At 41.8% G+C, this 11765-nt stretch overlaps 1 protein-coding gene across 1 annotated transcript; it reads left to right on the forward strand.

Annotated features, from left to right (window-relative positions):
• The first annotated feature begins 1186 nt into the window (after window positions 1-1186).
• On the forward strand, window positions 1187-10856 carry LOC311113431 (uncharacterized protein). The gene is made up of 4 exons (XM_084156644.1): window positions 1187-1775; window positions 2724-2965; window positions 3298-3508; window positions 8443-10856. Exons 1-4 carry the CDS (start codon window positions 1391-1393, stop codon window positions 9828-9830), a joined length of 2226 nt encoding a protein of 741 aa, XP_084012770.1. The 5' UTR covers window positions 1187-1390; the 3' UTR covers window positions 9831-10856.
• The last annotated feature ends 909 nt before the right edge of the window (window positions 10857-11765 follow it).

The following is an 11765-nucleotide window of genomic DNA, read 5'->3' on the forward strand; positions in this document are numbered from 1 at the left end:
AAGCGTACTGTATGACAGAGCCCTAGACCGTTTTGCCAACATGAAAGAGTGGAGGATGGCATTGGCTTTCAACTAATCTAGAAGTAGAGTGAGTAAACATTTATTTTTTACTTGTGTGTGCATGCACACACACACACACATACATAGACAGAAATCAGGACCATGGACAGCCACATGATATTCAGCAACATTGATTGGATTAAATTGCTTTTAGTATCTTGAAGTTTGTTTTCACTGTATTATAGCCTAGTTGATTTGATGGCGTTTAAATGTTGAAGTTGAAATGGTGGTGGAATAGCGGAGGCAGTGCTCCTGTTGTCTTTGTGCTGACTTGCGGCAACTCCGTGGTTCTAAATCAGTAGTTGTTTAGTAAACTGTCGAAAACATTAACTTGCTTGACCATGCTATAGCTGTCATCAAGGCAAATGGTGGCTATTTGAAGGATCAGGTTACTACATGATTCCATATGTGTTATTTCATAGTTTTGATGTCTTCATTATTATTCTACAATGTAGAAAATAGTAAAAATAAAGAAAAACCCTTGAATGAGCAGGTGTTCTAAAACTTTTGACCGGTAGTGTATATGTAATTTCAAAATGGTCTGAGAAGAACAACATTGGTAGGGAACCTCACAAACCTCATTGCTACAGAATTATTTTTAATGTTGCATAGGCTTACATTTTTAAAGTCATGTTATTTTTTTTAAATCTGAGTTGTCGGTCTCAGCTTGAATTTTGACTCAGAAAGTGATCTTGACTCAGAAAAGGTTGGTGACCACTGTTCTACATTGTATGGCATTGGGGACTATAGATGGGGCGGAGTGAAAAGCCAGCATTAGCCCCCCTCCAAAACTACCCATATTTCACCCCAGTTCTCTCTACAGCTGAATATTCTCAACAACATTGTATTTTTTAAATTATTGGTATTAAAAAAGGTTTTTAGAACCACATTTTTGATTTGTTTTCATAAATTACTCATTGCATTTTCTTGTTGTCACAAAGGGTGGCCATTGATTAAAATTCAATATCTTGTGAATGAGTTATCCACATTGCAATGTTTTGAAATGCGCGCTTTTATTTAGAAGGTTTCGACATTACCATGCAAACGTGACGTCATCGTTTGTGCTGCTGGCAGAATACTAGTAGAAGAAGACGCTTCTTCAACAACAACAACACGTCTACTGATTCAACCATCTCTGTAGCCAACATAAAACCGACCCATTGCATCTCTTTAGACCATTTTTTTTGTGTAGCTACATGAATATCAGTGTTTTAAACACAATTCTGATAACGTATGTACTAGTTGATTTAAACGTAATTTGCTATTTAAGATTGATACTGAGCCTAGCACTAGGGTAGTCGCTCATGCTAGCTAGCTAACATCCCCGACCATGAGCTCTCAAAGCTACTCCCCCCCTGCTAAAAAAGAGGTCTGCTGGACAGAGAAAGAACCTCTGGGGCTGAACATTGTCGTAAAAGAAGAAGAGGAGGATACAGTAAAAGGAGAGGAAGAAGCTTTCAGAACGATAAAGGAGAAAGAGGAGCTAATCACATTGAAAGAAGAAGAGGGGGTTGTTATAGTGAACGAAGAGAAAGGACCGTTTGTAGTGAAAGAGGAGGCTGTTATAGTGAACGAAGAGAAAGGACCATTTGTAGTGAAAGAGGATACTCTCACATTGAAAGAAGAAGAGGAGGATTGTATAGTGAAAGAAGAGAAAGAGGAAGAGATTGCGATCTCAATAAAAGAGGAGGAAGGAGAGGAGACTGAAGACACCAGTGAGTATTGTCACAGATAGAACAAGGTTTTGTCTAGAAGGGATACAGCTTTTGTCAAAATTGACTTTTCGTAGCAGGTTTAGGAGAACTTATGCAGCAGGTTAGGATAATTAATGTAGCAGGTTAAGGTTAGGAAAAGGGTTAGGGTTAGCTAAAATGCCCCAGAAAATCTACTTTTGACGTCAATCTGACAAAAGCTGTATCCCATCTAGACATGACTATAGAACAACGAGCCAGATGTTTCACCAGATGTATAAATCTGAAGCATCCGGTTGGAATTTCCATTCCCCATAAATTATGGTGAGGAGAGGACGGAAGCCCAGTGTCCAGCAGTGGGAGAGTATGGAGTGAGATGGAACTGGCCCGACATTCAGCAAATTTTCAAAATTGATGAAACATTTAATCTCAATACAGTTTTCTGTTCCCAAAACAAGAATATGTTACGAACAGAGTTGTACGTTTTGTAGACTTTACCCTTTGCCAAAGTTTTAAAAAATGGTGGTGTTTAGGTGTGCAAGGGCGAATAGATTTATTGCACACACGCACTTCACAGAGTAGGCATACCATAATGGAAATATGCATGTTAGAACACGCCAATGGCTCTGTCCACCTCCTTGCATGTTCTGCCCACTATGCTTCATTTTATCCCATTGGAAACAACAGACTGTGGTTTATCTTGGGTTAGTTATACAAATCTTTGGTATTGTCTTAAAAACAGGGGCACAAACTATGCAGTTGTTGAACCGATGTGTGGTTTTAGAGGCATTCTACTGACCTCCGTTTTTTATTAATTTGTTTTTAGTTTTCGTTTAGTTTGTGTTCAGAGTTCGCTCGCCAATTGCTCTCCGACTGAAGGTCCTAGGATGAAGATAGTGATATGCCTGGAATCAGGTAGAGAGCAAGCGACATCCTTTGTTTTTACCAATAGTCGAACTCTTCCCTTTACAGAGCCAAGGCAAAATGCTGTTTTCTGGCCCTCCCAGGCCTCTATAGTGAAAGAGGACATCAGAAAGATACAGGAAGAATATAGGTTGGCACCCATGAGTCCCAGCCAGACTGTTGATTATGATGAAAATGCTATTCACTGCAACAAAGAATGGGACATGGAGGACAAGGATTGGTTTCCTAGCAACCGGCTGGAGGTGGAGTCAGCTCCAGGGAGGTACACAACAGAGCAGAGGGAGAGTGGCGTGAGTATTTCCCAGTCATTTAGTGTTTTTGGTTCTCAACAGTCCTTCCTTGATTCCTCTCATTCTTGATTCTTCGACCTCCTTCTTTAAATACATTGGAGGAGAATATTTGAGGTTCCTCCAAATGTCCTATATATGTAAATGTGCTTGGCAAATAAAGGTGATTCTGATTGGACTTTCTCTTTTAATGCATTTTGAGAAGGAGGTCCAGAGAATGAGAAGAATCAAAGAAAGACTGCTGAGACTTTTGAGAATTCAAAATTCCTTGACAGGTAGGAGATTGTTTCCCACCCTAAATTGATTATGTCATTATGTACGTATGTGTTTTCCAGGACAAGTCTTTCCCACCCCCCTCCCCTCTCCCGGAGTCCCCAGGTCGTGCCTCTCCTGCTAGTTCCTTACTGTGGGGTCTGAAGAGGGTGTCTGTGCGGCTGGTCGATTGCAGGAAAACACCGGGGCTGAGTGGAACTGCGAGAGAAGGAGATGAAGAGGAGGAAAAAGGAAAGGGAGATTCAGATTCGATGTCATCAAGTAAGAACAATGGTGTGTGTGGATTAGACTACAATCTTTTTCTGTAACAGTTCATTGATTGATCAATATTTATTAATTGACCCATATTTGCAAAACGTAGCTATTCAGTGTTGATTAGCAGCACATCTGTCAGGGCTCTACAGCGCAACCATTTTGGTCTCAAATGCTCCTAAATATGTTGCTGTGCAACGTGGAATTTTTATTTGGGAGCACCAGTACGCTTAGAAAAAAAATCACCCAGATTACTTCGCTGTACTGCAGCCTATGAGTGCCATAGCGAATACACTGAGTACACTGAATGCTTGCACCATTACTACAGAGAAAACCACGTCTTTCTAGCCCAAACTGTTCAAAATGTAGGACCCATATTACCAACGCTTTTTTTTCTTCTTTCTATCGCAAATTGTCGGGACTGCATTTTACATTCATAAACCATGTCGCGGGCCATTCTAAAACTACTCACAAGCCGCTTTTTGATAAAGTAATTGGTGTAGCGTGGACAACAAAGGAGAGGGAACCCACAGTACTTGTCTTCACATGTCTATACCACATGTGGATAGGAAGCTATTAAAAATGGGAATTCTAATGTATGTTTCATGGGTTAAGGACATCGGTGACCTTGCTTCAAGTGATGTTAGCTCTCTAGGTCAGCGGTTCCTAACCTTTTCTGTTCCGGGAACCACCAAATCACCTTCAAAAGCTCTTGAGCTCCACCATTCCGTAGTCAATTTTACGTGAAATATTTCAGCAGTCAAATTTAGAATCAATTTTATCAGTGAATGTATGTAACATATTAAAGGCCTATTATTAGCAAATGCGTGTTCCGCGGCTAATTGTCTTCACAATAGACAAACATAGGCTCATTCTGTTCAAAACAACACAGGATATGACGACATGTCATCTTGTGACTGTACATCAATCATAGTTATCATAAAGGTTGACACTGTACACTGAGTGTACAAAACATTCGGAACATCTTCCTAATATTGAGTTGCAGCCCCTTTTGTCCCCAAAACAGCCTCAATTCGTTGGGGCATGTACTCTACAAGGTGTTGAAAGCATTCCACAGGGATGCTGGCCCATGTTGACTCCCATGGTTCCCACAGTTGTGTCAAGTTGGGTGGATGTCCTTTGGGTGTGGACCCTTCTTGATACATATGGGAAACCGTTGAGTGTGAAAAACCCAACAGTGTTGCAGTTCTTGACACACTCAAAATATTTAAGTGCCTCGTTCAAAGGCACTTAAATATTTTCTCTTGCCCAATCACCCTCTGAATGGCACGCACACAATCCATGTCTCAAGGCTTAAAAATCCTTCTTTAACCTGTCTCCTCCCCTTCATCTACACTGATTGAAGTGGATTTAACAGATGACATCAATAAGGAATCATAGCTTTCACCTGGATTCAGCTGGTCAGTCTGTGTCATGGAAAGAACCCTAACACTAACCTTAATATTTTGTACACTCAGTGTATATGACATGAGTTTTATGATATGGAAGTGTGAAGCGCACATTTGGACTCACGGGTGTTTGGATTGCTTGTATGACATCAAAGCAGTCTTTATTATAATCCTCAACGTCTCATCTTTCAAATACATAGTCTTTAATTTACAGCATTTCCCTCACTAAGACAACAAAACATTTGCAAAAGCTGTCCAATTAGCGTGAGGGATGGGGGGAAACTTCTTGTTGTGCGAGGTGCTCATGTTCAGAACAGCTGTCAGTCAAAACCAATACAGCGCTGTGAAGCGCAGAGCCAGAGCTCTGACATCATGTATAGCATGTTACTGTACAGCCACTGCGTTCCAATTTAGGCATTTATCAGCGCCCAAATCTGCCATTTTTAACCCGTAAACAAGTACAAGTGTAAAGGGTTAAAGTAATGACAATACAGTTTTTTTTGTCAAGTTTTTCCGGGGCAGGCTAACTCCACTGTAACCTGAATTAAGTGTTTGAGGTGTGAGTTAAGGACCAATCAAATTAGATTCCCCCCCTGTAGCACAGAAGGCTCTATTTTCTGGCATTAAAGGGCAATACCACCACTTTTCAACCTCATTCATTGTCTCCAGCACCAAACCAGTTTCTACATATGTGATCTGTGGTTAAAAAGATAAGAAGAAAGGTCCTAAAAAATGCTTCTCTGTGACATCACAGAGTAGGATTAAAATAGGGAAGGGCACGGTTATACGAATATCCGAAGGAACGTTAGTATTCGTTACTTGCGTATATTCATTTTTGAGATTTTTATTTTTTAGGCATCTTTTAATGAAAAGGCTTTGTCCAAAATTTTATTAAATTGTCTATGTGACATTGCTACATACAAGGATTGACCATGACATTAGACATTTTATTAAAACAACAGTTGTGTGACAGTTTTTATGAGTGTTCCCATAAAAAATACGTATTGGTAGTCTACACACTTTTCACGCATGTAGCTTGTTATTGTCGGTCAATCAAAGCAGTACTACTGTCAGAAGTGTGTAGAAAGCGAAGTGGGAGATTTGTAATCAATGCCACATTTAATTACAATTAAGGGAATTAAGTTGACTAAATGAGAAGGAGTAGGCTTCAATGATCAACCAACAGATAGGCTGTTGTTTTAATCATTGCTAGCTAGCTAGCTGGCTAACTAACTTAGCTGGCTAGTGTAGCTATCTAGCTTCTTTACATCGATTTGATGAAGTGAAGACAGACATTACCAGATGAGATGATAGATAACCTATCGCAGTAACACATTTGTCTAACTTGCGCGAGTCAGTTTAGCTATTTTCTCTCTCTCCCTCTGTGTCAGACACACCGGCCCCATGTCCCAATTGAAACGTTTTCTTTAAAACCCCAAAATGTAAACGCAACATGTAAAGTGTTGGTCCCATGTTTCATGAGCTGAAATAACAGATCCCAGAAATGTTACATACTCACAGAAAGCTTATTTCGCTCAAATTTTGTGCACAAATTTGTTTACATCCTTGTAAGTGAGCATTTCTACTTTGCCAAGATAATCCATCCACCTGACAGGTGTGGCATATCAAGAAGCTGATTAAACAGCATGATCATTACACAGGTGCACCTTGTGCTGGGGACAATAAAAAGTCCACTCTAAAATGGGCAGTTTTGTCACACAACACAATGCCACAGATGAGATGTCTCAAGTTTGAGGGAGCATGCAATTTGCATGCTGACTGCAGGAATGTCCACCAGAGCTGTTTCCAGATCATTTAATGTTCATTTCTCTAGCATAAGCTGCCTCCAACGACGTTGGACAGCTGATGAAACTGTGGGTTTGCACAACCAAAGAAGTTCTGCACAAACTGTCAGAACCGGTCTCAGGGAAGCTCATCAGCGTGCTCGTCGTCCTCACCAGGGTCTTGACCTGACTGCAGTTCAGCGTCGTAACCGATTTCAGTGGGCAAATGCTCACCTTCAATGGCCACTGGCACGCTGGAGAAGTGTGCTCTTCACGGATTAATCCCTGTTTCAACTGTACTGAGCAGATGGCAGACGTGTGGACGAGCGGTTTGCTGATGTCAACGTTGTGGACAGAGTACCTCATGGTGACGGTGGGGTTATGGTATAGCAGGCATAAGCTATGGACAACGATCACAATTGCATTTTATCCATGGCAATTTGAATGCACAGAGATACCGTGACGAGATCCTGAGACCCATTGTCGTGCCATTCATCCGCCACCATCACCTCAAGTTTCAGCATGATAATGCACTGCCCCATGTCGCAAGGATCTGTACACTATTCCTAGAAGCTGAAAACTTCCCAGTTTTTCCATGGCCTGCATACTCACCAGACATGTCACCCATTGAGCATGTTTGGGATGCTCTGGATCAATGTGTACGACAGCGTGTCCAGTTCCCGCCAATATCCATCAACTTCGCACAGCCGTTGAAGAGGAGTGGGACAACATTCCACAATCAACAGCCTGATCAACTCTATGCGAAGGAGATGTCGCGCTGCATGAGGCAAATGGTGGTTACACCAGATACTGACTGGTTTTCTGATCCACGCTCCTACCTTTTTTTAAAGGTATCTGTGACCAACAGATGCATATCTGTACTCCCAGTCATGTGAAATCCATAGATCAGGGCCTAATTTATTTATTTAAATTGACTGATTTCCTTATATGAACTGTAAAATCTTTGAAATTGTTGCATGTTGCGTTTCTATTTATACAATAAATTTTTCGGACCCCCCCCCCGAACCTATAATGCTACCGCCAGTGTTAAGATGTACTATTGCGTTAAGTTTGTTAAAATAGAGCTCAGAGTGCGTTATCACCCCCTTCATTCTCTAGACAATAATTATGAGGAAGGCTGATTACATATTTGAAGACGGCACTTCTAATAGCATATTTCCCACCATAGCCTGCTGAATTTGCAGGATAACTTTTATTTAAATTTAGTCAAAAATGAAAATGTGTCACTGACTCGCCCATGGATCGCCGTTTTCAGTTCTGTCTCAATAAAGAGTTTGGCGTTCGACTCACTAGGCTGTTCACGTGCTACATGGACAAGCAGTTACATGCCTGGCTGGAGTTAGTGGCAGCTGCTGGATCAATATCGACCATCGTAACATGGATGAAGCCAGAACTGGAATCTGAAGCAAATTGAAGCTGGCTAGTTTTAGAATACCATAAGTAGCTCTAGCTAGCATTGTAATATACCCCTCAGAACCCCAAATGTAAGCTTGTTTTACTTCATTGTTTGTATACAATGTAATTGTAATCCATTAGGTCTAATAAATGCATAACAGTCAAGTTCAAAAGTGTTTTTATTAGGCTACAAAACACTACAGCCACTCTGTGATGACGCGCACTGCTTTTTTTATTGATGGATCTAGTCTGGATTAAACCTTATAGGAAGGCAGTTTTATCATGTGGAGGTTTCATTCAGGTCTCTGTTTAGTATTTAACTAAACACTCTGTTTGTCTTTGGCAGGAGAGAGACTAGAGTCTCAATCGAACAGCGAAAAGTGTACTTCAGGGGAACCAGACCCAGAGACGCCCAAACCAGCGCGACCACACCACTGCTTGCAGTGTGGAAAGAGGTTTACTAAGTTACGGAACCTAAAAGATCATGAAAGAATACACACAGGAGAAAAGCCTTACCACTGCTCCCAATGTGGAAAGAGTTTTACTCAGTCAGGGCACCTGAAAACGCATGAGAGGACACACACAGGAGAAAAGCCTTACCCCTGCTCCCAATGTGGAAAGACTTTTACCCGGTTAGGGCACCTTAAAGATCATAAGAGAACACACAAAGGGGAGAAGCCTTACCACTGCTTTCAGTGTGGAAAGAGTTTCACCCAGTCAGGGAACCTGAGAACGCATGAGAGAATACACACTGGGAAAAAACACACACACTGTGTAGAGAGGCCTTTCCAATGTGCTCAGTGTGGAAAGAGATTTATCCGGTCAGCACATCTGAAAGAGCATAAGAGAACACACACAGGAGAAAAAACATTCCAATGTTCTCAGTGTGGAAAGGGTTTTACCTGGTTATGGACCCTGAAAGACCATGAAAGAACACACACAGGAGATAGGCCTTTCCAATGCTTCCAGTGTGGAAAAAGTTTTACCCATTTAGGGAACCTAAAAATGCATAAGAGAATACACACAGGAGAGAAGCCTCACCACTGCTCCCTGTGTGGAAAGAGTTTTACACAGGTAGGGCACCTGAAAACACATGAGAGGACACACACAGGAGAGAAGCCTTTCCACTGCTCCCTGTGTGGAAAGAGTTTTACTGAGTTAGGGAGCCTGAAAAAACATAACAGAATACACAAAGGCGAGAAGCCTTTCCACTGCTCCCTGTGCGGAAAGAGTTTTACCCAGTTAGGGAGCCTGAAAACACATGAGTGGACACACACAGAAGAGAAGCCTCACCTCTGCTCACAGTGTGGAAGGAGTTTTGTTGAGTTAAGGGGCCTGAAAGAGCATGAGAGAATACATACAGGGGAAGAGAAAACATACCACTGTTCTCATTGTGGGAAGGGTTTCGGGCGATCAGGGCATCTAAAAGTGCATGAAAGAACACACACTGGCGAGAAGCCGTATCAGTGCTCCCAGTGTGAAAATACATTTTTCTCATCAGGGCACCGTAAATCACATGAGAGAACACACTTAGTAGAGAGACAGAGGCCTTTCCAATGCTCTCAGTGTGGAAAGAGATTCATCCAGTCATCTCATCTGAAAGATCACATGACAATACACACAGGAGAAAAACCATTCCAATGCTCTCAGTGTGGAAAGGGTTTTACCAGGTTAAGGAGATTGAAAACCCACGAGATGACACACACAGGAAATAAGCCTTTCCAATCCTCCTAGTGTGAAAAAGCTTTTACCTGTTTAGGACATCTTAAAATGCATGAGATGACACGCAGGGAAGAGGCATTTCCACTGCTCCCAGTGTGGAAAGAGTTTCACCTTGTCAAGATACTTGAAAAAACATGCGCAAACACACTCTGCAGAGAAGACTTGAAAGTATCCACACTGCAGAGAAATATATCTTTCTCCCAGTGTGGAAAGCTATTTTCCCAGTTTGGGCACTTGAAAGACCATGAGGAAACGCACACAGGGGAGTTGCCTTACCATTGCTCGCAGTGAGCGCTTTCACATCACATAAACTTAACTTAACATTCATGAGTTACACACAATTCTTTTTACTGAGAATGTGTTTTTGTTTATACCACATGAAATCAAATTGTACAAGTGTACACAAAAATACATTTGTATGTTTTAAAACACGAATTGAACTTGGAGTAAGTCAACTTCAATATAGAGTAAGTTTTAATGCTCTGTGATTAAATTATACTTTTTCAAACGGTGTGTGTTAATCAAGTGCTATTTGCATGTGATGCATTTGCTATGTTGTTTATGTTTGCATTGCATATGTATCTTACAGAGTGTGGCTTTTAGGGAATGTGAAAAAAGAACTGAGAAAAATGTACAATTTATATACTAACTGTAGGCCGATTTATTCATATTCAGAGGGGTGTACTGCAAAGCAGGATCAATACTTTAGCCATGGATTAACTATGTATCGATTGTCTGGTTCATTAAGAAATCTAAACTTATGTATGCAAATGTGGTTGTTGATTTATTCAGACCATGCCCATTTCACCCCTGTCTTTCAAAAAAAGTTAGCTGGTTAACTCATTGATCCTGCTTTGTTGTATACCCCCTCAGGTCTAAGTCTGCGAAGAGTGGTGGGAAAAGTACCCAATTGTCATACTTGAGTAAAAGTAAAGCTACCTTAATAGAAAATGACTCAAGTAAAAGTGAAAGTAATCCAGTAAAATACTACTTGAGTAAAAGTCTAAAAGTATTTGGTTTTAAATATACACTGCTCAAAAAAATAAAGGGAACACTTAAACAACACATCCTAGATCTGAATGAATGAAATAATCTTATTAAATACTTTTTTCTTTACATAGTTGAATGTGCTGACAACAAAATCAAAATCCTGGAGGATGTTGCAGGCAGCAGAACATTCTCCACGGCGTCTCCAGACTCTGTCACGTCTGTCACATGTGCTCAGTGTGAACCTGCTTTCATCTGTGAAGAGCACAGGGCACCAGTGGCGAATTTGCCAATCTTGGTGTTCTCTGGCAAATGCCAAACGTCCTGCACGGTGTTGGGCTGTAAGCACAACCCCCACCTGTGGACGTCGGGCCCTCATACCACCCTCATGGAGTCTGTTTCTGACCATTTGAGCAGACACATGCACATTTGTGGCCTGTGGGAGGTCATTTTGCAGGACTCTGGCAGTGCTCCTCCTGCTCCTCCTTGCACAAAGGCGGAGGTAGCGGTCCTGCTGCTGGGTTGTTGCCCTCCTACGTCCTCCTCCATGTCTCCTGATGTACTGGCCTGTCTCCTGGTAGCACCTCCATGCTCTGGACACTACGCTGACAGACACAGCAAACCTTCTTGCCACAGCTCGCATTGATGTGCCATCCTGGATGAGCTGCACTACCTGAGCCACTTGTGTGGGTTGTAGACTCCGTCTCATGCTACCACTAGAGTGAAAGCACCGCCAGCATTCAAAAGTGACCAAAACATCAGCCAGGAAGCATAGGAACTGAGAAGTGGTCTGTGGTCACCAACTGCAAAACCAGTCCTTTATTGGGGGTGTCTTGCTAATAGCCTATAATTTCCACCTGTTGTCTATACCAGGGGTGTCAAACGTCCGGCCCGCGGGCCGGATCAGGCCCGCAAACGGGTTTAATCCGGGCCGCGAGATGATAAAAAAAAAAAAAAAAG

The sequence above is a fragment of the Coregonus lavaretus genome (assembly GCF_964263955.1).
Source record: "Coregonus lavaretus genome assembly, chromosome: 40".
In the NCBI taxonomy this organism is placed as follows: domain Eukaryota; kingdom Metazoa; phylum Chordata; class Actinopteri; order Salmoniformes; family Salmonidae; genus Coregonus; species Coregonus lavaretus.

Excerpts from the sequence above, each read along its gene's own strand:
- LOC311113431 (XM_084156644.1), top strand. The coding sequence starts at position 1,391 with ATGAGCTCTCAAAGCTACTCCCCCCCTGCTAAAAAAGAGGTCTGCTGG. Across the intron at positions 1,776-2,723 it reads AGAGGAGACTGAAGACACCA|AGCCAAGGCAAAATGCTGTT; the intron begins GTGAGTATTGTC and ends TTCCCTTTACAG. Across the intron at positions 2,966-3,297 it reads CAGAGCAGAGGGAGAGTGGC|GACAAGTCTTTCCCACCCCC; the intron begins GTGAGTATTTCC and ends TGTGTTTTCCAG.